Genomic DNA, 25672 nt, shown 5'->3' with positions numbered 1-25672 from the left:
GGGCAGACATAGATGACATCCAATATCCCTTCCAGTATGCCAGCACAGCCTTCTGTTACCCGAGAGTTTTTGGAAAACCAGAGCCTCAAATCTGGCATTAAACTTATGGTCTACAAGACAGCAGTGATACCTGCCCTCCCTTATGGATCAGATGTGGACTATTTCCAGCAGACACCTCAAAGCACTGAAGTACCACCAACACTGCCTCTGCAAGATCCTGCAAATCCATTGGGAGGACAGATGCACCATCAATGTTCTTGCTCAAGCCAACATCAAAGCAATGACCATGCTCGGTCAGCTCTGCTGGCAGGCCACATTATCTGCATGCCTGACATGAGACTCCCAAAATAAGCACTCTTCAGAGCCTCGACACACCAAGCAAGCCTCTGGCAGGAAGAGGTAATGCTTCAAGGACACCCTCAAAGCCTCCTTGATAAAGTGCAACATCCTCACGGGCACCTGGCCCAAGACTATCCAAAGTGGAGGAAGAGCACCTGGGAGGGCACTGAGCACCTAGAGCATGCAGAAACCAAGCACAGATAGCAGAAGGAGCATGTGGCAACCCAGTTTCACCACCCACCCTTTCAACCACTGTCTGTCCCACCTGTGACAGACTGTAGGTCCTGCATTCAGCCACCCAAGAATTCACTTAGAGCAGAAGTGCCTCTGGATCTGGGAAGGCTGCAGTTTTTCCTCTGGAAGCTGCAGATGTCCCAAGATGCCCTCCTTCAGCTTTGGGCCTGGAAGGGCTGGCTGGAGACTGGTCAACACCCTCCTCAGAGGGTTCAGTCTAACTTTACTCAGGTGAGGTCATACATGGAGGCACTGGTGGAATGACCAGTCTGGGGCCAGGAATGCTGCGAGCTGGAGAGAGCGCATCTTCTGTATCCTGGCCCAAAGAGCCTGAATAACTCAGGTGGCACAATACCGCCACCAATCTGAGGGAGCTCAGGTTGGTGCTGTGGCACCACAGGAAGGACCCCCATGGCAAACCCAGCCATGAAAGCAACATGGATGTCTTGGGGGCAGCCAGCTGTGACTGCATGCGAACAGCCACAGTCTGAAAGCCACCAGATGACAGCACTTAGCCACTCCATTGACTCTTGCAGAGCCACAACCATCCTCCAAAGCAGCACCGATACGCTCATTCCCTCCTGCCTGTGTTGCAATGGCAGCTGCCACATCAACCCAAGGTGAATTTCCCATGGGTATAATGCCTCAATTAAGATGGCAAACTCAGGTTTGAAGGACTAAGACTGGAACTCTTAGTGTTTTAGTTATAAAATATTGCAGGTGGGCAAGAGCCTGTTTGAATTAAGCAGAGAACCAGGACAGACTAATGTGCTGGGAACAGTTGAAGGAATGAGGGCTTATTGAGGGAAAGTGGGATGGACACAGGGACTGTCATGATAGCAACAGCACTGGGAATTTAAAAAAAATTATAAACAAATATAATTGTGTTGTGTTACAGGGAAACCATGGAATTTAACATGGGAGAGGAGCTTGAAGCAAAAAAGATTGAAGCCTGGATTTATACAACTGAAGTTCAAATCAGTTTATTAAATCCAACACCAAAGACTAACTCAAGCAGAAGTCACATTTCCAAATTTAACCATTGACAAATATTGGAAAACCTCTTGAGAGAAGGATTCAGTGGAGTTTTCTGGACAGTAGGAAGGCCACCAGAACAGCTGAGATCAGGGCCCCAAATGCCAATGTCACAGCCACAACCAGAAGCACCTCAGAATTTGCATCACCTGCAGAGAATGAGAAGCCATTGGAATCAGGAGTCACAAGACAGGATTTGGGTTTTCATAAAATCAACACTCACCTCGCGATGAACTCGGAATCTCCTCACGAGTCCCGACAGCTTCACTTCTCACCGAATGAGCCAGGTCCTTCAGATCAGCATCCAGAATGATCAGGGGTCCAAGGGAGGCATCACCCTCCCACACAGGCTCCGACTCTGCAACAATTCATTCCATCCAGTTACAAACATCCAATAGCCCCAACACCCAATACCACCACAACATACCCAGCTCAGGTAGGAACTCCCTCCTACCCCTGGAGTGAAGTCTTCCTTCAGATCGCAATCTCGGGGCTCTGCAGTTGCCCCCATCACAACAGGCACAAGCCTCATTGGATCCTTCCACCATGGACAGGTCCAATTCAGTCACCAGGGACCATCTAAACAAGGAAGCAAGCCATTGATAGAAGCATCCATATGCCAAAAACAAAGAGGATCACCATTGTTGGGTAGATTTCACTCACCGGTTGGCTGGCTTCTGGAAGGAACAAGCTTTGTTGACTGAATCTGGCCTTTGATCTGCTGCAGCTACTTTCAGGTGGCAAGTGATGAAGATCTGCAGGAGACACATGCAGGAGTTACTCAGTGTCAAACGCTCACCATCTTAGCAACATTTGGCCTCCTCTTACCAAGTCCCAGTCATCCTCAGAGAAGCGGAATGCATCCAGCTTGAACCGAAGTTTGTCCTGGTGATCTCGCAGAGACACAAAAGATGAAAAGGAGTCTTCGTCTCGGCTGTCCAACAGACAACTGGAAAGAGGGTCAAAAAGAGCTGCATTAAGAGATTTCCTTCACCAGCCAGTTATGGGATTGGCTCATGCAGCCAAAATAAGGAGCATACCCATTGAAGTCAATGATGCTGTATCTGGGGGTGGAATCCTGGTCTGGGCTCAGTGTAGCTACACAGCGGTCAATGTACAGCTTCAGTGGCATGTGGTTCATGGTCATAACAGAGGCTTCAATGTGAATGAGGTCACCCAGGTGGTAGATATTGGAGGCACGCTCTGCACTCCAGTCATCTGGATGGAAAGAGACAGATGTTCCTTAATTGATTCCAAGGAACAGGTAACAGGCATGGTAGACAATTGACCACCACTTACCAGTCATCAGACACAGGGAGAATGACAAATGTCCCTCTGCCACCTTGGTGGAGGAGAATGGGACCCAGGTGGGCTCGATCGCATTGCTACTCACTGTCCTCTTCCTGTGGGAAGGAAGAAAGGCCAGCTTTACTTCCAATTCAAACCCCAACAACCCCCATTGGAGGAAGGGAGGAGAGCCTGTCAATCATCCACCTTACCTGGGATAATGACACACAATTGGAACAACTGCTCCACTGGTTCTCACAATGACTCCTCCAATACGGCTTGGTCTGTAGTACAGGTGGATGGTGTAAATCAGCAGGTCATCAGTCATCTGGGAAAGAAATGATCTGGTTAGGGTCAGGTACAAAACATGTTATTCATGGACAAAAGAGCAGTGTTTAAAGAAACCCACTCACCTCTTCATACTTGTTAATTAACTAGAGCCCTAGTCCTATCCAAATACTTAGATATATTGTAGGCCACTGAGGAAAGGGAACTTCAATTATCTAACATCCTTCACATTGCAAAACATTCCAAGGCACATCATGGGTAGGTTATCAGACAAAATTTGATACCAGTCTACTTAAGCAGATATTTTGTGATCAAATATGTCTTAAATAATTGGAGTGATAGAAAGGTAGTTTAGAGATGGAAAACCTTGTATAATGAGATAACCACACCATTGGGTCTCACACATAGTACTTAAATGGTCACTTATGGTGAGAATTCCTTCTGACAATGGTCTGGAGTCTGTTTCCTCATCACTTCCACCAGAGGCAAGTTCTGCATCACTAAAGGCACCTCTTAACTTGATGAAAAATATGTCAATCTTTCTGCATAGAAAACCTCTCGATTATTGCCCTATGATTCATTCTATAACAGGGTCAAAAACTGCATGGAACCCAAACTGTCACAACCAAAGACAACCACAAATTCAACAAAAAAGTAATGCAACTATTTGTACTGAACTTTTCTTGTGCACACATCAGTCAAGCCACAAAAGCTTACAAATTTGAACCACTCACCTATGTAGCTACAAACCCATCTCACACCCTCCACTGTTGCATGGCTAATACACTATCTTTAGCAGTGTGCTACAGTCCAGATGCCCAGTTTCAATTCAATCAATAAATGTTGAATCCAGGAAAGAAACCTGCACAAATGCCCCTCATTTAAGGCAGCCTCACTAATATATTCTGAACATGGTCTAATCAAATCTAGAGCTTACATTAACTGTAATGGCAATTGATTACAGCACAATCAGTCCACTCAGCCCAACTAGTCTATGCCCATGTTCCTTCTCCCAGGTACCCACTGGTTGCAGAAGGTTTTAGATCAAGAATCAAATTACCTTTACTGTGCTGTCACATTCATGGAGTCCATAGTGAAATAGGACAGTGTGGTTCTGAGAGTAGACCCCAGTTGGCAGACAACCTGTTAACCCCAGGGTCAGATCAGCTGCTTTAATCAGGTGCCTGGTTCCAAATAAATCCATCTGCACACTGACCAGCAGGTTCTGCTCTCCACACTGCACCATCACAGTCCGCAGTGGAGACACACTTCGCCCCTCAGACTTACTGAAACCAGAACCAAAAGCTGGGCCAGGAGGGACACGAGTGGCCTTCTCAATGCTCCATGGGAAGTCCCAGTTTCTAAACCGCTGCCTAGTATCAGAGCAATAAACAGCTCCAATCAAAACCAACAGAGGCCCCAAGCCCTTCACTAGTTGCCCCATAATACAAACTACTGCAGCTCAACTGTGCTCTGTGAGGAGCCCCCTGATCCCCTTTTATACACACAGCCTGCAGTCACCTGAAAACAATTGAAGCAAGTGTGGCTAAACTAAACCAATAGACTATCCAACAATCTTACTAATTGGTTGTTCCCAGAAAGTTTTTCACACAGACTGGGTCAGTGATCGGGAGATGCACCAGGTTGGAGACTATCTGGGTCTATGGGAAAATGGAGTATGAGAAGAAGCTTGCAGGGAACATTAAGACGGATTGCAAAAGTTTCTATAGATATGTAAAGAGAAAAAGGTTAGTAAAGACAAATGTAGGTCCCCTGCAGTCAGAATCAGGGGAAGTCATAACGGGGAACAAAGAAATGGCGGACCAATTGAACAAGTACTTTGGTTCGGTATTCACGAAGGAGGACACGAACAACCTTCCGGTTATAAAAGGGGTCGGGGGGTCTAGTAAGGAGGAGGAACTGAGGGAAATCCTTATTAGCCGGGAAATTGTGTTGGGGAAATTGATGGGATTGAAGGCCGATAAATCCCCAGGGCCTGATGGACTGCATCCCAGAGTACTTAAGGAGGTGGCCTTGGAAATAGCAGATGCGTTGACAGTCATTTTCCAACATTCCATTGACTCTGGATCAGTTCCTATGGAGTGGAGGGTAGCCAATGTAACCCCACTTTTTAAAAAAGGAGGGAGAGAGAAAACAGGGAATTATAGACCGGTCAGCCTGACATCGGTAGTGGGTAAAATGATGGAATCAATTATTAAGGATGTCATAGCAGTGCATTTGGAAAGAGGTGACATGATAGGTCCAAGTCAGCATGGATTTGTGAAAGGGAAATCATGCTTGACAAATCTTCTGGAATTTTTTGAGGATGTTTCCAGTAGAGTGGATAAGGGAGAACCAGTTGATGTGGTATATTTGGACTTTCAGAAGGCGTTCGACAAGGTCCCACACAAGAGATTGATGTGCAAAGTTAGAGCACATGGGATTGGGGGTAGTGTACTGACATGGATTGAGAACTGGTTGTCAGACAGGAAGCAAAGAGTAGGAGTAAATGGGTACTTTTCAGAATGGCAGGCAGTGACTAGTGGGGTACCGCAAGGTTCTGTGCTGGGGCCCCAGCTGTTTACACTGTACATTAATGATTTAGATGAGGGGATTAAATGTAGTATCTCCAAATTTACGGATGACACTAAGTTGGGTGGCAGTGTGAGCTGCGAGGAGGATGCTGTGAGGCTGCAGAGCGACTTGGATAGGTTAGGTGAGTGGGCAAATGCATGGCAGATGAAGTATAATGTGGATAAATGTGAGGTTATCCACTTTGGTGGTAAAAACAGAGAGACAGACTATTATCTGAATGGTGACAGATTAGGAAAAGGGGAGGTGCAAAGAGACCTGGGTGTCATGGTACATCAGTCATTGAAGGTTGGCATGCAGGTGCAGCAGGCGGTTAAGAAAGCAAATGGCATGTTGGCCTTCATAGCAAGGGGATTTGAGTACAGGGGCAGGGAGGTGTTGCTACAGTTGTACAGGGCATTGGTGAGGCCACACCTGGAGTATTGTGTACAGTTTTGGTCTCCTAACCTGAGGAAGGACATTCTTGCTATTGAGGGAGTGCAGCGAAGGTTCACCAGACTGATTCCCGGGATGGCGGGACTGACCTATCAAGAAAGACTGGATCAACTGGGCTTGTATTCACTGGAGTTCAGAAGAATGAGAGGGGACCTCATAGAAACATATAAAATTCTGACGGGGTTAGACAGGTTAGATGCAGGAAGAATGTTCCCAATGTTGGGGAAGTCCAGAACCAGGGGTCACAGTCTAAGGATAAGGGGTAAGCCATTTAGGACCGAGATGCGGAGGAACTTCTTCACCCAGAGAGTGGTGAACCTGTGGAATTCTCTACCACAGAAAGTTGTTGAGGCCAATTCACTAAATATATTCAAAAAGGAGTTAGATGAGGTCCTTACTGCTAGGGGGATCAAGGGGTATGGCGAGAAAGCAGGAATGGGGTACTGAAGTTGAATGTTCAGCCATGAACTCATTGAATGGCGGTGCAGGCTAGAAGGGCCGAATGGCCTACTCCTGCACCTATTTTCTATGTTTCTATGTTTTAAGACAAGTTCAGCTTTTGTTTTTTGATGTACTGAAGATTTACTGAAACAAAATATAATGAAAGAAACATGTACAGACCCCTAAAGAGCGTACATTCTATTCAACCAATGTAAATTTAATCATACTTTCCAACTTCAGAAAAATACAGAGCTATATTTTATTAAGAGCTTTGTTAATGTTTAACTGAAAGAAGTCTATTTCCATCTCCGTACCACTACCCGACTCCGCTCCTGCCTCAGCTCATCTGTTGCTGAAACCCTCATCCACCAAGTCCCGAAACCTCCCTCGGGAGCCGGCGCCTCACAACTTGAGCCTCCTCAGGGAAATCCCCTCCATGCCTTTCAGTTCTGCGCAGATGGATTTCCTGTAAGGGCTGCTCCTGCACACTCTCCACCTTGCCATCCTCGTCTGCTATCCGGACACGACGTGGCGCACCATCTTGCCATCCAGAGGAGGCGGGGGTCCCCAATGGAGTGCACTATATGCTTGAGTCCTCCCTCTATTTATTGGCGACTTGGCCTGGAGGATGTTGCATGGAGCAGTCCCGAGCAATAAGTTTTTAAATCGGTTCATGGGCTACCAGACTGCCTGCAATTTCTGTGGTTTGGAAGAGTCTGTGTTTCATGTTCTTATCCAATATGCGAGGTTGCAGCCCTTGTTCCATTATTTGAAGAGGCTGTTCCCCAAATTCTGGTTACACTTCAGTCCCACAATCCTGATCTTTGGGCATCCTGTGTGGAGGGGAGCGGGCAGGTTGGAAGGCCTCCTCGTAGGACTGCTCCTGGGCCTGGCCAAGGTATCCATCAGCCGGTCTAGGCAGCGGGCGGTCGAGGGGGTCGTTCAGCCCGACTGCCTGCCTCTCTTCCGCGGTTACAATCGGGCCAGGGTGTCCCTGAGAGGAACTTGCGGTGCTCATGGCCTTCCATTAGAGGTGGGCGCTGGAGGGACTGGAGTGCATCATCACCCCTGGCAACTAAATTTTTATTTGATTTTATGTCTAAAGTTTAATTTGTTTAATTTGCTGGTTTTAGTGGCCCCCACTCCCTTTTAGCCAGGGGGCACTTGTATCATTTCTCTTTTTAGTGCCCTAAAACCTCCCCACCACAAAAAAGAAGGGGCATTGGAAAAAGAAAATGTATTTTGGAGTGTGACCCCCCCTTGCAGGGACATTTGGTTAAAGTGCACAACTGAAATAGTTGAAACTCTCGTCCACACCCCTTCATAATCTCTAACCTTGATTTTTCGAATACTCTCCTGATCGACCTCCCATCTTTCACCCTACGCATAATTGAGCTCATCCAAAACTCTGCTGCCCGTTTCCTAACTCGCACCAAATCCCGTTCACCCATTACCCCTGTGCTCACAAACCTGCGTTGAATCTTGATCCGGCAACGCCTTAATTTTAAAATTCTCATCCTTGTTTTCATATCCCTCCATGGCCTCACCCCTCCCGATCTCTGTAATCTCCTCCAGCCCTACTGCCTTCCAAGATCTCTGCGCTCTCCCAATTCTGGCCTCTTGTACATCCTCGAATGCCATCGCTCCACCATTGGCAGCCGTGCCTTAAGCTACCTTTGTCCTAAGTTCTGGAATTCCCTCCCGAAACCTCTCATCCTCTCGAATTCTCTCCTCCTTTAAGACGCTCCTTAGATCACTCCATGGACTTGCCCCTCCCTATCTCTGTAATCCTTTTCAGCCTCACAATCCTACAAGATGTCTGCGCTCCTCAAATTCTGGTCTCTTGAACATCCCTCATTATAACTGCTCAACCATCAGTGGTGGACATGCCTTCAGCTGCCTAAGCTCTGGAACTCCCTTCCTAAACCTCAACGCCTCTCTACCTCTCTTTCCTCCTTTAAGACGCTCATTAAAACCTACCTCTTTAAACAAGCTTTTGGTCATCTGCCTTCATTTCTTCTGTGGCTCGGTGTCAAATTTATATGTTTGTCTGTAACACTGTTGTGAAGCACCTGTGGTTGTTTTATTACATTAAAGGTGCTATATAATTAAAAGTTACCTATCTCTTTGACTAAGATTTTAGACACCTGTCTTACTATCTCTATAAGTAGCTCCATGTCAAATCTTGATGGATAACACTCCTGTGAAGTGCCTAGGGATGTTTTACTACTTTAAAGGTGCTATATAAATACAATTTGTTGTTGTTTTTAAAGCTGCACATCGGCTCTTTTGTAATCCTTTTTGTGCAAGGCCCTAAAAATATTGGAGACATGTTCAGAGTGAGATTGGATCCAGACCTAAACAGGTAAACTGACCTGATGCAATCTGCAGTGATCTATTGAGGTGAAGGAGCTGGTTGCATGTGGAGAATTGGTCAAGTCTTGGTTTATTTTAATAAACCAATAGAGGTGATGCTGGAATGGCCCAGTTCCACCAACAGAGAGGCAACTACACAAGTGCCCCTCAAACTGAGGTGGCACCACTAATATAATTAAATATCAACACCTATTAAACTAAAATAAACTCATAATGTAAATCATAAGATTATTACTCGAGTACGCTCCATATTTCCGCTAATTGCCCTGACCATAACATCTCTGGTGATGTATCAGAGTGAATCCAGGCCTCCACACAATACACCAGGAAGGACTATGCTGAAGCATGAAATAAGTTGTATCCAGTTTGCCGAAGTAAACAGAGGCCAAAGAAATCAAGGAAAAATCAGGCCTTGGGTATTCGGGCACCCAATGTCTTGTGTGTGGGATAACATACCTCAAGAAAATTGGACTTTACAATCATATATGAGAACCCACAACATGTATGAAATGGAAATGGGCTGTCATCATCGACAATGATGGACAAACTACCAGCATCATTTGTTTCGCTCTTATTCCATTCTCCTTAGTATCATGAAATAAAATGTGACTGTTTGATGCTCATTATTGCAGTTGTTAGGCACTTTAATGCCGCTTAGATGGATGAAAGTAAGAATGTTATTAGCTTTGATGTAGTGCCAATTATAATACACCTTTCACCTCAAACTTGTCATTGCTCATAGCCGGTGGGCTTCTCAAGCTAGTTTTGCCTTTTGATGACAGTCACTTTGAGTAGTGAAATAGATACTACATTTGGTTTTAGAAAGTCTGTGATTCTGAATGTAACATTAAAGTAAGATTTAGGGGCTGGCAAAATAGCAATTTATGTTATTCTGTGACACTATCTGCTAATGTTTCAGGGCTTTCCTCATTTCAGGATTTTCCTCCAGTATAATGGTCATACAGGTACGCACATGTAAATAAAAGACTATAAAGCTTTGACAAGCTGAACGATAATGTGAATAAATGCAGATGGATAGAAACATTGAACCGAGATTAGGATCACTAAATCGTTCCCATTGGAAACCAGATTTCATATACCAGAAAGGAGAAGATGTGGCAGTCATTGATGTAACTAAAATTTGAAGATATTAATCAACCATTAGATAAAGCTTGGTCCAAAAAACAGAATAGATAGTGTCATCTTCAAACTGGAATCAAGAATCTGTCTGAAGGCAAAGTATAATTTTATTTTGTATTTGTGATTGGTGATAGAAGTAAATGGCTAGAATGAAACAACAAATTGCTGTCTTTCCTGAAGATTGACCACTATAAAACACTTGCTTGTCAGACTCGAAGACAAGATATTATTGAATCTGGAAATCCTCCAGATCTTTTCAGATAGTTAAACAATTTTAATATTTTTCAAATTCAATAATAAATTCAATTTTGTTACACTACTCGGGCTTAATGTCTTACCGTAAGACCAGTTAATCTGTTTCATATCGGTTTTTATTGTTCTAATTTGCTACTGCTTTCTTTTTATATTGGTAGTTGACTGAACACATTCAATTAAACTAGAAAAACATATTCATGATAATCCAGGTAATATGGCATATAAATGCCTACAACTGTATGACATCTGGCTTGGCTCTCCAACTCTATCCTGTCTGTGTGAGCTCCAATGCTTGATGGTACTAGAATCCCTTTCAATTCTTCCTTGGCCTTCTTGCGATTGTGACGGGACCTTGTGGATAAGCCACATATATACTTGAGAAGAGCACTGATTTAATTACATTTTATTCCCAGAGTGTAGCTTTATAAAAGGAAATCGCTCTGTAATGGCCTCGATGTGTACTGTGTTGGGTTCCGAATGAATGTCTGTTGAAAGGGAAAGAGACCTGGGTGTTATAGTGCATGAGTCGCGAAAGGTTTACGATCAGTGTTGAGAAGGTGCATGGAAAACAAATGGGGGTAATTTTAACAAGTGTAAAACTAGTGATAACGAATCTGCCACTTGTCATACATCTTTCCCAATCTTCCTTTCTATTGACTTCAGATGGCCGGAGGTTTTTCTTTTCGCAGAGGATCATTGACCTCTGAAATAAGTTGCCAGCTCGTACAGTGAGAGCGGATTTGATGCAAATGCTCTATAGGGAGCTGGATGAGTTGCTGGAGGAGGCCGATATTGTTACATACAAAAGGTAGGGGATGTTGGGTGATTTACTTCATGGTCACAGTTATCTGCTGGAACTTAGTTTTGATCGCCATTGGGGGTCGGTGAGAGATTTCTCAAAAAAAATGTTTCCCCTGAATTGGCCTAGGTTTTTTTTTGCCCCTCCCAGGAGATTGCTGCTGGTGAGTGTGGAACAGTGAGGCTGATGATGAATAGTTGCAACATGACTGAATGGGACAGGCTCAATGGACCAGCTGTTTTTTATTTCTCTCCATCTTTTTCAAGTGCTTCCCTTTTACCATTGACTGAAAAGCACAATGGGGTGATTCCCTGATTCTGCAAGTCCTAGTGATGAGGTCGTTCTTGCAGTGAGCACAGATTGAAGATACGCCTCCAACACTGGAGCTCTGATTCTTTGAACTATGGGTACACTACCCCCATAGGGGCCATTAGATTGCGGAATCACCCCTTATATTCTCTCATGGGTAGGGCAGCTGCTTCTGAGTGGGAGTTATGTGGTGATTTATATAAAGGCCATTTTAGTGAACTTTATTGAAGTTATACATTTGTTCTGAAATTACACATGTTTGGAACCAATAAAAATTATTTTTCATTGATGCCACAAAAAAATTACATTATAAAGCAGGTCTACATTGACATGTGCCCAGAATTCCCAACAGACAAATTTCTATTAGTAGCTTCTGACTAACTGTAATCAACCAGATTTACTTTTCCTCCAAAATGTACAGAGGATTTATGTAAGCATCATATAAAACCCCACTATCAACAACTACATCCAAAGTGAACGTCTAAAAAACGCATCAATCCTGGGTAGAGGCTTCCTATCCATCACAAATAGAAAATAAGAATGCTTTGTCATAGGATACCTCAATAGTTTGAATTAGCATCAACTCTGTCTGTGTAGTTTTAATCCTAGACTGACCATTCATCCCAGATTTCCATTAGTTGTCCAAGCAACTTGATCTCTCTGCGAGTTGACTTCACCATTACATTTACATAACATAAGAAACAAGTAAATTGGAAATCAGCCATTATCTGTTCTTTACTATGCACAGCTCTGCAGACATGGCCTTCATCTAACCGGTTATGTATTTAACCCCTTGCAACCTGTATTACACAACCACCAGAGGGCCTACCTGTTGGAGTCCCAAGGGATCCCAGCATCCCTTGGGAGTATGATATATAAGCTGGCTACCCACGAGGTATCTGCACTCTGGAGTCTCATTAAAGGAGCTAAAGTCACACTTGCTCATTGTACACAGTACTCAGTTTCATCCTTTATTGTGAATGCATCAATTGGCAACGAGGCAACGAACAACCGCGCGAAAATGAAAAGAACAGTTGGTACCCTGGAGAAGTTCTCAAAAGAGGACAATTGGGAGACCTTCGTGGAGAGACTCGATCAATACTTTGTGGCCAACGAGCTGGAAGGGGACGAGAACGCTGCCAAAAGAAGGGCGATCCTCCTAACTGTCTGTGGGGCAACAACCTATGGCCTCTTAAAAACTCCTAGCTCCGGTAAAACCAACAGCTAAATCCTATGAAAATCCTGGTCCGGGAGCTCCTAAATTTTAAGGAAAGCATTTTGATGGCGAGATATTGGTTCTACACTTGTCAACGGTTGGAGGGCCAGGAAGTGTCGAATTATGTCGCCGAATTAAGGCGCCTCGCAGGACATTGTGAATTTGTGGGATTCCTAGAACAACTGCTTAGAGACTTTTTTGTACTGGGCATTGGCCATGAGGTAATCCTTCACAAACTGTTGACTGTTGAAACTCCGAAGCTAAGTAAAGCCATAAAGATAGCCCAGGCATTTATGTCCACCAGCGACAACACCAAACAGATTTCGCAGAGTAAAGAAGTTTCGGCCAGCACAAAGCAACATGATTTTCGAGCAGTAATATACATGGCAGAACGTACACGCCGGCTGCTGCTGCTGCTCGACCTCAGATAACCCAGAGTCCGCCATCAATTGTTAATGCGAGGCAGTTAACACCTTATTGGCGCTGTGGAGGTGATGATCGGCCCCATCAATGCCACTTCAAGCCCAAGCTCAGCCCCATTCACACCAAACTAAGGACTTACACCAAGGAACTAATCCCTGTAATTGGCAGGGCAGAAGTCAAAGTCTCCTATGATGGAGCAGTGCAAGAACTCCCGCTGTGGATTGTGCCAGGGGATGGCCCCACACTGTTTGGTAGAAGCTGGCTGGGAAAAATCCGCTGGAACAGGGATGACATCCGAGCACTTTCGTCCAGGTTCTGAGCAGATTTCCATTGTTGTGCAAGCCAGGCATCGGAAGCTCCTCGGGGGCGAAAGTGCAGATCCATTTGGTTCCCGGTACGCGACCCAGCCACCACAAGGCACGGGCAGTACCATACATGATGCGTGAAAAAGTGGAAATTGAGCTGAACAGGCTGCACCGAGAAGGCATCATTGCAGCGGTGGAATTCAGCGAATTGGCCAGTCTGATTGTCCCGGTACTGCTGCTGGCACTGTCAGAATTTGTGGGGACTATAAAGTAATGATTAACCGTTTTTCGCTACAGGACCAGTACCTGCTACCCAAGGCATACGACCTATTTGCGACCCTGGCTGGAGGGAAGACGTTCACCAAGCTGGATCTGACCTCGGCCTACATGACGCAGGAGCTGGAGGAGTCTTTAAAAGGCCTCACCTGCATCAACACGCACAAAGGTTTGTTCATCTATAATAGTTGCCCATTCGGGATTCGGTCGGCTACGGCAATCTTCCAACGGAACATGGAGAGCCTGCTAAAGTCGGTTCCTCGCACTTTGGTTTTCCAGGACGACATACTGGTTACAGGTTGGGACACCACTGAGCACTTGAAGAATCTGGAAGACGTTCTTAGTCAGTTGGAACGCGTGGGACTCAGGTTGAAATGCTCGAAGTGTGTTTTCCTGGTGCAGGAGGTCGAGTTCTTGGGAAGAAGAATCGCAGCAGACGGCATCAGACCCACCAACGCCAAGACGGAGGCCATCAAGAACGCGCCGGCCACAGAACGTGAGGGAGCTGCAGTAGTTCCTGGAACTCCTTAACTATTTTGGTAATTTCCTACCTGGATTAAGCACCCTGCTAGAACCCCTGCATGTGCCACTGCGCAAGGGAGATGACTGGGTATGGGGGAATTCACAAGAGACTGCCTTTAAGAAAGCCAGGAATCTGTTGTATTCTAACAAACTGCTTGTCCTGTATAACCTGTGTAAATGATTAGTGCTGGCTTGCGATGCGTCGTCATACGGAGTTGGGTGTTTGTTACAACAGGCTAACGAATCGGGGATTTTGCAACCGGTCGCTTAAGAACATAAGAACATAAGAACATAAGAATTAGGAACAGGAGTAGGCCATCTAGCCCCTCGAGCCTGCTCCACCATTTAAAAAGATCATGGCTGATCTGGCCGTGGACTCAGCTCCACTTACCCGCCCGCTCCCCATAACCCTTAATTCCCTTATTGGTTAAAAATCTATCTATCTGTGATTTGAATACATTCAATGAGCTAGCCTCAACTGCTTCCTTGGGCAGAGAATTCCACAGATTCACAACCCTCTGGGAGAAGAAATTCCTTCTCAACTCGGTTTTAAATTGGCTCCCCCGTACTTTGAGGCTGTGCCCCCTAGTTCTAGTCTCCCCGACTAGTGGAAACAACCTCTCTGCCTCTATCTTGTCTATCCCTTTCATTATTTTAAATATTTCTATAAGATCACCCCTCATCCTTCTGAACTCCAACGAGTAAAGACCCAGTCTACTCAATCTATCATCATAAAGTAACCCCCTCATCTCTGGAATCAGCCTAGTGAATCGTCTCTGTACCCCCTCCAACGCTAGTATATCCTACCTGCAAACTAACTTTTTGGGATTCATGTACAAGGACTCCCAGGTCCCTCTGCACTGCAGCATGTTGTAATTTCTCTCCATTCAAATAATATTCCCTTTTACTGTTTTTTTTTCCAAGGTGGATGACCTCACATTTTCCGACATTGTATTCCATCTGCCAAACCTTAGCCCATTCGCTTAACCTATCTAAATCTCTTTGCAGCCTCTCTGAGTCCTCTACACAACCCACTTTCCCACTAATCTTTGTGTCATCTGCAAATTTTGTTACACTACGCTCTGTCCCCTCCTCCAGGTCATCTATGTATACGTCCAGGAGTTTGTCCAAGACTGAAAAGGCCTACAGCATGATTGAAAAAGAGGCTCTGGCGTGCGTTTACGCGGTAAAGAAAATGCACTCGTACTTTTTTGGCCTCAAGTTTGAGCTTGAAACTGACCACAAGCCATTCATATCGTTGTTCTCTGAGAGTAAGGGGAATAACACCAATGCCTCTGTCCACAACCAAAGATGGGCACTCAGGCTGTCAGCATACAACTATATAATCCGCCACAGAACGGGCACAGAGAACTGCACTGATGCTCTCAGTTGACTGCCATTGCCCACCACCGGGGTGGAAATGGCACAGCCTGCGGACTTGCTCATGGTAATGGATGCATTCGAAAATGAAAAGTCACCCATTATGGCCCGCCAGATCAGGACCTGGACCAGCCAGGATCTTTTACTGTCCTTGGTAAAAAACTGTGTTCTCCATGGCAGCTGGTCCAGCGTCCCAGTGGAGATGCAGTAGGCAATTAAGATGTTCCACAGGCGCAAAGACGAAATGTCCCTGCAGGCGGACTGACTATTGTGGGGCAATTGCGTGGTCTTGCCCAAGAAAGGCAGAGATACGTTCATTTGTGAACTGCACAGCACCCACCCAGGCATTGTAATGATGAAAGCCATAGCCAGATCCCATGTGTGGTGTACCGGCATCAACTCAGATTTAGAGTCATGCTTGCGCCAGTGCAACACTTGCTCTCAGCTGAGCAATGCGCCCAGAGAGGCACCGCTAAGTTTGTGGTCGTGGCCTCCAAACTGTGGTCGAGGATCCACGTGGACTATGCAGGTCCATTTCTAGGTGAAATGTTCTTGGTTGTCGTAGATGCTTACTCTAAATGGATTGAATGTGCAATAATGTCTGTAAGCACAACCACGGCCACTATTAAAAGCCTACCATCCATGTTTGCCACGCACGGCCAGCCTGATGTCCTAGTCAGCAACAATGGGCCGTGTTTCACTAGTGCTGAATTCAAGGAATTCATGACACACAATGGGATCAAGCACATTACACCTGCCCCGTTCAAGCTCGCATCCAACGGCCAGGCAGAACAGGCAGTTCAGACCATCAAGCAAAGCTTGAAACGCATGTTGGAAGGCTCCCTGCAGACCCGGCTATCCCGAGCGCTGCTCAGCTACCGCACCAGACCGCACTCACTCACCGAGGATCCCCCAGCTGAACTGCTCATGGAAAGGGCACTCAAAACAAAGCTCTCCCTTGCCCACCCTGATCTCCATTATCATGTGGAGGGCAAGCGGTATCAACAAAGTGTGTACCATGACCGCGCAAATTTGTCATGCGATATTGAGGTTAAAGACCCATGCGCTTGTACTCAATTATGGACATGGTCCCAAATGGCTCGCTGGCACGGTCATAGCCAAAGGGTGTTTCAGGTCAAATTGGCAAATGGACTAACGTGCAGAAAACATTTGGACCAAATCAAATTGCGGTTCACCAACAGCTACGAAGAACCTGAAGAAGACACCACTAACTTTGACCCTCCAACACACACATAAGTGGCAACTGATATCATGGTTGACCAGAAGCCGAACTCACCATTCCCAGCAGCCCGGGAAGGCCGGCTGCCCAGCAGTCCAGTGAAGAACTAACCAGCTCACCCACACCCGCATTTGTACCGAGACAATCGACACGGATGCGAAAAGCCCCAGATCGTCTCACCTTGTAAATAAGTGTACTATTGACTTCACAGGGGAGTGATGATATGTATTTAACCCCTTGTAACCTGTATTACACTACCACCAGAGGGCCTACCTGTTGGAGTCCCAAGGGACCCCAGCATCCCTTGGGAGCACGGTATATAAGCAGGCCACCCACTACTACCTGCACTCTGGAGTCTTATTAAAGCAGCTAAGGTCACACTTGCTCATTGTACATAGTACTCAGTTTCATCCTTTATTGTGAACGCATCATAACCCAATCCAAAAATTCCTGTTAAAACATCCAAAAAGCCACAAGAAACTTCCTGCAATTATTCTCTTCCACCGAATACCACAAATGGAGCTCTCTTTCTACATTTACCCTTACAATAGTTTTCCATTTCATTGTGCAAATTTATTTTTAAAGCTCAGCGAATTTACATTGGTGTTCCATTTCTGGCACCGAAAATGAAAACCTTAGGCTCCAGACACACTCATACACATAGCAAAAGGCCTGTTTAATCCATATTAGCAGTAGAATTACGACAGGTCTTCGTACAACTATTTTTGGTAGAACCTATAAATTAAGTGCCCCCTGATTAAAGGGAGGCACTAAAACTGACAAACTTAAACAAATTAGACTTTGAACAGTAAACTTAAATCAAATTAAAATTTGGTTGCCGGTAGTGATGATGCACTCCAGTCCCTCCAGTGCCCATGTCTCGCAGAAGGCCACAAGCGTACCGGTGGACACCGCATACTCCATCTCCAGGGACAACCTGGCTTGGATGTAAGCGCGGAAGAGAGGCAGGCAGTCGGGCTGAACGACACCCTCGACCGCCCATTGCCTGGACCGGTTGATGGCGACCTTGGCCATGAAGGTCTTCGTACATATGATTCTGTCTGTGTAATACAGCTCCTCCTAATGGACTGCTGTGGTAATACAACTATAGCTGTAAATACAACAAATGGTCATGTGACATCACATGATAACTGTTGGAGCCATCTTGTGTAGTGTGTTTCTTAGTGATGTCGTAAGAATATATCACATTTGGCCACAAGGATGGGATAATCGGATTCCTTAGCTGAAATTTTTGTTAGTGGATGTTTCTGCCAACCTATAGAGAGACTTTGAGAGGTTCTTTGTTTTGCAGAACAGCTAAAAATCCAAGGTAAATTACAAGCACACTTAACTGAACTTTCAGAGTCCAGATGTCTGCGCCTATGGGAATAATAGGGCACTTGGGTGTGTTCCATTACAACCAAGAGACCTTTGGAGCATATGTGGAGTGGCTAGAATTGTTTTTCACCACAAATATTATTGTCAAAGTCCCCGATGATGAAAACTGTAAACGGGTGGTGTTAGAAAGAAAATGGGCTATATTCCTGACTGAAGCAGGCCCCGAGGTGTATGAAACCCTGAAATAATTGCTTGTTCCTGTCAAGCCAAATGATATGCCACTGACAGAGATTCAGCATTACAGTCCTGAGCACCTGGAAATTGTTGAAAGTTATTGTTTTGGAATATGAGATCAGTTAAATGATTAGAGTTATCAGTGAGCACATTGTAGCTTTAAAAATGCCATCCATTCACTGTCATTTTGGAAACTTTCAGGGCATTGTGAGACCGCTTTGTTTGTGGGATGAAAAATGAAGCAATCTAAAGAAAATTGTTGACAATGCCTTACTTGACTTAAGATTCTCTTGTCAGACAGTTATGTCGATGGATATGGCTAACCAATACTGCCAAGAATTTCGTGCAATTTCCAGTCATCAGAAAACCGAGGTGAATCACCTGCAGGTTAAAAGTAAAAAGCAGTTGGGACACAAGGCCTCAGCAACTGGCCAAGGTAAAAGTACATAAAAGTCATGCTATCAGTATCTGTGACAACACCTCACTCAAAGTTGTCCATATGTGAAGGCACAGTATTTCTATTGCAAGAAAACTGGGCATCTTGCAAAGGCATGCCGACTGAAGAGTAAATCAACTTTCAAGGCTATAAGTAGAAATTGCCAGAGACTGCATAGCATTGAAGAGAAGCAACAGGACAAAGAGGTTCTGGAGATACATGTCATCGGGAGCATGAGAGTATCCACCAACAATTCGTCATCCAAGGAATCAGGATACCCATGGAAATCGACACTGGTGAATCTGTGAGCGTAGTACTGTAATCGTTATGGCATAGAAATTCCGCTTTCTCCTTCCCGCGGGCGTTCAACTAGATTTTAGAGAAAAAATGCACACCTACCTGAAGCTGCTGCACCCAATCGATTTCCCGATCCACAGGCCTCCTCTCCCTGAGCGCCGCAGCGCGTGTTCATAGGGACATGAGCAGGGGACACGTGTGCCTGGACACCCAATCACAGGTAAGTATTTTCTCATTCATAATAATGAGAACTGCGTAAGTTGGAGTTCCCATTATTATGAATGAGAAACCCTCACAAACAACTAAAACACTAATAAAAAATAGAAAATATACATTACATATTTAAGATTCATTTAAATTAAAGTTATTAATGTCTTATAAAAAATATATTTTCCCGATTTTTAAAAACTATTTTTAATTATGCCTTAAAATAAACTTACCGTAGTGGGGAGGGTTTTTAACAATAAAATATGTTTTCATAACTTTATTTTAATATGTTTTTGTGTGTTTTAAAACAGTGGCGCCTGTAAAAGTAGGCTATGCGCCTGCTTTTTCAGGGAGAGATTTTTGAGGACATTTGCTGGGCAAGATATGTGTAACTATCACAATCTTGCATGTACAAATGTCTTCGCTTCCGATCTGGCTACGATCTGTCAAGCTCCAGCTTGACAGATCAGAAAAGCCGGCTTTCAGCACATGCGTAGAAACTTCGTACGGGCTCGGGGACATCAGAATTTCTACCCCACTCTCTCAACAAGTTGCGTAATTTTCCACCGGAGAAATCGGAGCTAGAACTGCAAGGCTACACAGAAGAACAAATCCCTGTGGTAGGATGTATCACTGTACCAGGGAAATACAAGGATCAGTTTCAGAGCTTACCTCTCATAGTAATGGCAGGAGACAAGTCTGCCTTGGCAGGTAGAAATTGGTTGTGATCACTGAAGCTGGATTGGAATGAGATTTTTTTTGTGTGGATACGAGATTTGCATCAAAAGATGGCGTCGTCAAGCAATATCCGATGGTGTTCTGCGAAACAGGCAGTCCGATCCAAGGCTTCAAGGCGAGTGTCAGAGTATAGAAGGACGCAAGACCAGCTTACTTCAAGCCACATCCAGTACTATACACACTCAAGGAGAAAGATGAGCAAAAACTCAAAAGACCAGAGACTGAGGACATTATCTCTAAGGTAGAAGAAGTGTTCTATTTTTCATACATTGATGAGCTGCCAGTCACAGCTGAAAAGATTGGTAGAGCAATCAAATGTGACCCAGTTATGTCAAAGGTGTATGACTGCAAAGCAAATAGCTTGCCAAAACAGGTCTCAGAGGAAGATATTCATCCATAATTTGTTCGTAGCAATGAATTGTCTGTGAATAAAAATTGTATCATGTGGGGTGCAAGAGCAGTTATTCCAAATAAGATTAGGTCCAAATTGGTAAGAGATCTTCATGACCAGCACCTGGGAATGTGCTTGACCAAGAGTTTTGCACGTAGTTACTTATGTTGGCCAGGTCTAGATAAAGATCACGGGCTAGATTTTAAACTTTTGTGCAGATCGCCCAAAAATGGGCGTTATTTCCAATGTGGGCAGTAAAAATGGGTTTTCAGATTATCGGCTTGTCACCCATTTTCAAAGCCCCTAGTGTCCATTTTAAAAATTGGGTGTTACCGCGAGCGATCTGAAATGGGCTTTGGCGTTAAATCTTTCTGACCTTCTGCCATAAAGTGTCGCCATCCTTAGCAACAGCATGGCAACGCTCGATTCCCGTGACTCGGGAGGTCAAGGGTCATCATTACATGTGCAGAAGACGAGACAGAGAGAGAGGGAGCTGAGAGGGACTGAAGGCGTGTGTGGGTGTGGCGTGGCTGCTTTGGGAGGAAGGAGAGAGTGTTCCGAGCTTTATAGCAAATTGTGCCCAAAAACTGGTCACTATTTTTGGCTGCTACTAACCAGATAATTTCCCGAGTTTGGTGCCTATAATGGAGAGAGTGGAGGAGGCGACACAGCACGCTGTGGAGACTGATGCACTGTGGAGAGCAGTGAGCTGGGAAAGGAGCACATTGGAGGACGTAAAAGAGTGAGGAGGTTCTCAGACGAGGCTAATGCCTCCCTCATGCAGGAGGTCGAGTCACAGGGAGGACGAGGGAAGCTCAGCCCAAAGGCCGAGATAGCAGAGGTGGTCTCGTCGGCGACCAACGAGGTGCGTGAGGGCAACCAATGCCCCAAGCAATGGAAGAACCTTGTCGGATCCGCAAGAGTAAGTATTACATTTATTTACATGTACTTATGTATTTATATAATTTGATTTGTAAGAGTCATGAGTGATTATCATCAGATGTGATGTCTTTCACTTTTACCGGGAACGTTGTACTCAAAGCCTGCGGTCACGATGCACGTGTTTAGGTAAAGAATGATAACTATCATAATAATCATGATTACATCTGTCGGTTATGTGTTGTATCAGTCTCAGTGACAGTACCTAGCAATGATATCACGCAATTATCTCATGCCATGTCGTCCTGTTACCTTTTACAGAAGAAGCTATCAACGAATAGGTCTGAGCAGAGGCGAACGGGTGGGGGGCCACCAGTCATCAGTGACATCACTGAAATTGAGGAGCGGGTGCTCGCACTAGTGGGGAACAACCCTCGGATGGCCATGGATGCATCTGCAGACGCTGACGTGATGCCATGTGAGTAAAGTATACACCATTGCGTGATGTAAAGTCAATAGATGCCACATCCACTCATATCCGAACAATCATATATGATAGATGATTTATAATAATGCTGTCCTCATTAGAATCATTGCAATGCAGAATGTATTGATGGTCATGAAATGTAATGTCTGAGATGATTTTGAGAGCAGTGGTGCTTTTGTCGTGCATATGCTGTATGTAGCGCTGGACTCACCTTGTGACCCTAGCACCCCCTTCTCCTCTAATAACCTCATTTGTGTTTTGCAGCTCAGCCAGCAGCCCCAGGCAAGACCACAGAGGCCAGAAGGTGGGGGCACGGGGCCGGACTCACCGGACGATCCTACATCTGGTGCTGAGGAGCTCCGATTCTCGCCCGTCAATCAGCTGGGTCTGTTCTCCACGGATGAGAGTGCCGACTTTGAGGAGTCTGCATCGGCAGGCTCCAGAAGACATTCCACACCAAGGCCATCTAGTGCTCCTTCGGCCATTCCCACCTCACTCTGGAGGTACCGGGCCCAAGAACCTCGCCACAGGGCACCCCCGGTGTCCCCAAGAGGGCACCGACCCTGCTGAGGTTTTGTGGACACAGCAGGTCTGCTCCATGAGCGCCAGATGAGAGCAGAGAGATGGTACAGTTGTCCAGAAGGACTGTAGACATAGGTGACCAGATCCTACATGCATTGGGGGCATATCCCAATAGCTGGCCAGCATCTCCGGCACCATGACGGAGTAGGTTCCGCGGATGGCAGAGGACCTGGAGGCGATAGCCAGGAACACTGGTGGTACAGGCCTCCCAGTGGTCCCGGAGCGCGGCACTCCACTCCTAGGCTCCGCACCCCCAGTGCCAATGACACATGAGAGGCAGGAGCATGATCCTGCTTCTGGATCCGAGAATGTCCCCACCTCGGTACTCCCCGCTCCAGGATCCGTGTGACCACCGGCTCTTCCTTCACTCCCTCCAATGAAGCACCGCCTGAGGAGCTCTTCGGCCAGGAGGCATGGAACGAGGAGGGGAAGGGGTAGAGGTGGGGAGAAGAAGGGGAGGGGGGAAGGAAAGTGAGGTGCATGTGCGCAGGTGATAGCTTTATTATATCTCCATCTCGGTGTATGCAATTTGTTGTAATGTATAGGGGGAGGGGGCCCTCCTGTTGATTTGCATTTTTGTTCTGTGTTGCTGGACATGTTGACCACTTGATTGATGTCAATGTTCGAAAAAGTGTGGTGGGGGTGGGTGTTTTTGCCTATGATTCTTATGATTTCAGACCAATGGTCGTATTAAATGTTTTTTATTCAACATAACCTTCTTGCACATTGTCTTAGATAGCTGGACCGTTACACACTGGTGATTTCTTAACATGAAAAGGTATAATTACACTTAACTTGAATCAACTTAAACTTTAACTGGCACCAAGGTGATGCCCACCATTGATGTCTGAGCTGCACACACACAACAGTGTGTCAGCTTTGTCAATTACAGCAATGTTTTTTCAGGCAAATCGCTCATTTATGAGCTGCTGATGTAAGAGTCTTGCAGCACTGTAGCCACCATAGACCCTTTCCTGTGAAGCCTTCTTAAATACCTGTGCTCCCAAGGGATTATGGGATCTATTGGGACTTCGGGGAATGAGCCCTCTGGTGGCTGTACAGAGTAAATACAAGTCCACATATATAATAACATTCCCCCCCAAAGTCAATAGTGTAACTATTTACAATGTGAGTCGATCTGGGGCCCTTCTTACCCTGGTAGATTGTCTCGGTGTGAAAGCTGGTGTTGTTGAATCATTTGTTGGGCTCTCTCTGGGCTGATGTGCAGCTCGCCTTGCTGGGCTGCCTGGTGTGTTGGGCCCTGCAGGGCTGCTGTGGATGATGGGTTCTGCTTCATGGCCAACCATGGTATCCGTTGCCATTGGTGTGTGTGTTCGGGGATCAAAAACGGTAGGGTCCAAGGTGGGTTGCTCAGGGTAGTCCGTGAATCTGAGTTTGATTTGGTCCAAGTGTTTCTGGTGGATGAGTCCATTTGAAAGTTTGACCCGAAACACCCTGCTCCCCTCTTTGGCCATGACAGGGCCGGGAAGCCACTTGGGACCTTGTCCATACTTTAATACAAATACAGGATCATTGACTTCAATCTCGCGTGACACATTTGCGCTATCATTGTATGCACTTTGTTGAAGCCGCCTGCTCTTTACCTGTTCATGTAAATCAGGGTGAACTAAGGAGAGCCTTGTCTTAAGTGCTCTTTACATGAGCAGTTCAGCAGGTGGGATCCCAGTGAGTGAGTGCGGTCTCGTGTGGTAGCTAAGCAGGACTCGGTATAGGCGAGTCTGCAGTGAGCCTTCAGTTACCCTCTTCAAGCCTTGCTTGATAGTTTGCACTGCTCTCTCTGCCTGACCATTGGACGCTGGTTTAAACGGGGCAGATGTGACATGTTTGATCCGTTACGAGTCATGAATTCTTTGAACTCAGCACTGGTAAAACATGGCCCGTTGTTGCTCACCAGGATATCGGGTAAGCCGTGTGTGGCAAACATGGCCCACAGGCTTTCAGTGGTGGCAGCGGACGTGCTAGCCGATATTATCTAACATTCAATCTACTTGGAGTACGCATCTACAACCACAAGGAATATTTTAGCCAAGAACGGGCCTGCATAGTCGACGTGTACCCTAGACCACGGTTTGGAGGGCCAAGACCATAAACTTAGCAGCGCCTCCCAGGGTACATTGCTTAACTGCGAGCATGTATTACATCTGTGAACGGAGGACTCTATAAGTCTGCATCGATACCAGGCCACCACACATAGGATCAATCTATCGCTTTCATCATAACGATGCCTGGGTTGGTACTGTGGAGGTCATTGATGAAGGTGTCTCTGCCCTTCTTGGTTACCACTACTCGATTGCCCCACAGAAGGCCTGTATAGACATTTCATCTTTGCGCTGCTGGAACGGCTTTATCACTTCCTGCATTTCCACTGGGACACTGGACCAGCTCCTGTGAAGCACACAGCTTTTGACTAGAGATAATAAGGCGTCCTGGCTTGTCCAGATTTTGTTCTGCCGGGTAGTGACGGCTGATTGCTCACTCTCAAATGCTTCCACAACCATGGCTAGATCTGCGGGCTGCGCCATTTCCACCCCCGTGGTGGGCAATGGCAGCCTACTGAGAGCATTGGCGCAGTTTTCTGTGCCTGGCCTGTGGTGGATGGCGTAGTTGTATGCAGACAATGTGAGCGGCCATCTCTGGATGCGGGCCGATGCGTTGTTATTCATCCCTTTACTCTCGGAAAACAGGGATATAAGTGGCTTATGGTCAGTTTCCAATTCGAATTTTAGCCCAAACAGGTATTGATGCATTTTCTATACCCCATAAACACACGCAAACGCTTCTTTTTCAATCATGCTGCAGGCTATCTCGGCCTTAGACAGACTCTTGGATGCATAAGCAACCGGTTGCAGTTTCCCGAAATCATTAGCTTGTTGCAATACACACCAGGCGCCATATGATGACGCCTCACATGCTAGTACCAAACACTTACATGGATCATACAACACAAGCAATTTGTTTGAGCATAACAATTTTCTTGCTTTTACAAAGGCATCTTCTTGGCTTCTGCCCCAAACCCATTCGCCCCCTTTTCGTTGTAAGACATATAGTGGTTCTAACAGTGTGCTGAGACCTGGTAAGAAGTTACCAAAGTAGTTCAAGAGTCCAAGAAACGACCGCAGCTCCGTCACGTACTGTGGCGTCGGTGCATTCTCAATTGCCTCCGTCTTCAT

At 45.8% G+C, this 25672-nt stretch overlaps 1 protein-coding gene across 1 annotated transcript; it reads right to left on the bottom strand.

Moving 5' to 3' along the window:
* Positions 1 to 1650: 1650 nt before the first annotated feature.
* LOC139276795 (zona pellucida sperm-binding protein 3-like) lies at positions 1651 to 25672 on the bottom strand. The gene is made up of 10 exons (XM_070894797.1): positions 25560 to 25672; positions 4244 to 4556; positions 3108 to 3223; positions 2908 to 3011; positions 2649 to 2826; positions 2437 to 2557; positions 2272 to 2363; positions 2063 to 2187; positions 1832 to 1966; positions 1651 to 1757 (listed from the first exon to the last, which is right to left on the bottom strand). Exons 1-10 carry the CDS (start codon positions 25670 to 25672, stop codon positions 1651 to 1653), a joined length of 1404 nt encoding a protein of 467 aa, XP_070750898.1.

This window comes from Pristiophorus japonicus, chromosome 12 (genome assembly GCF_044704955.1).
Source record: "Pristiophorus japonicus isolate sPriJap1 chromosome 12, sPriJap1.hap1, whole genome shotgun sequence".
Taxonomy (NCBI): Eukaryota; Metazoa; Chordata; class Chondrichthyes; family Pristiophoridae; genus Pristiophorus; species Pristiophorus japonicus.
The sequence above is the reverse complement of the archived record's forward strand: the minus strand, read 5'-3'. Positions and strand labels throughout refer to the sequence as shown.

What these genes read in the sequence shown, in the direction of transcription:
- LOC139276795 (XM_070894797.1), bottom strand. Translation starts at nt 25,672, where the DNA reads ATGAAGACGGAGGCAATTGAGAATGCACCGACGCCACAGTACGTGACG. An exon ending in CTGAGGATGACTGGGACTTG is followed by an intron (nt 2,364 to 2,436) that starts GTAAGAGGAGGC and finishes TGTCTCCTGCAG; the next exon opens with ATCTTCATCACTTGCCACCT. An exon ending in GATTCCGAGTTCATCGCGAG is followed by an intron (nt 1,758 to 1,831) that starts GTGAGTGTTGAT and finishes CATTCTCTGCAG; the next exon opens with GTGATGCAAATTCTGAGGTG.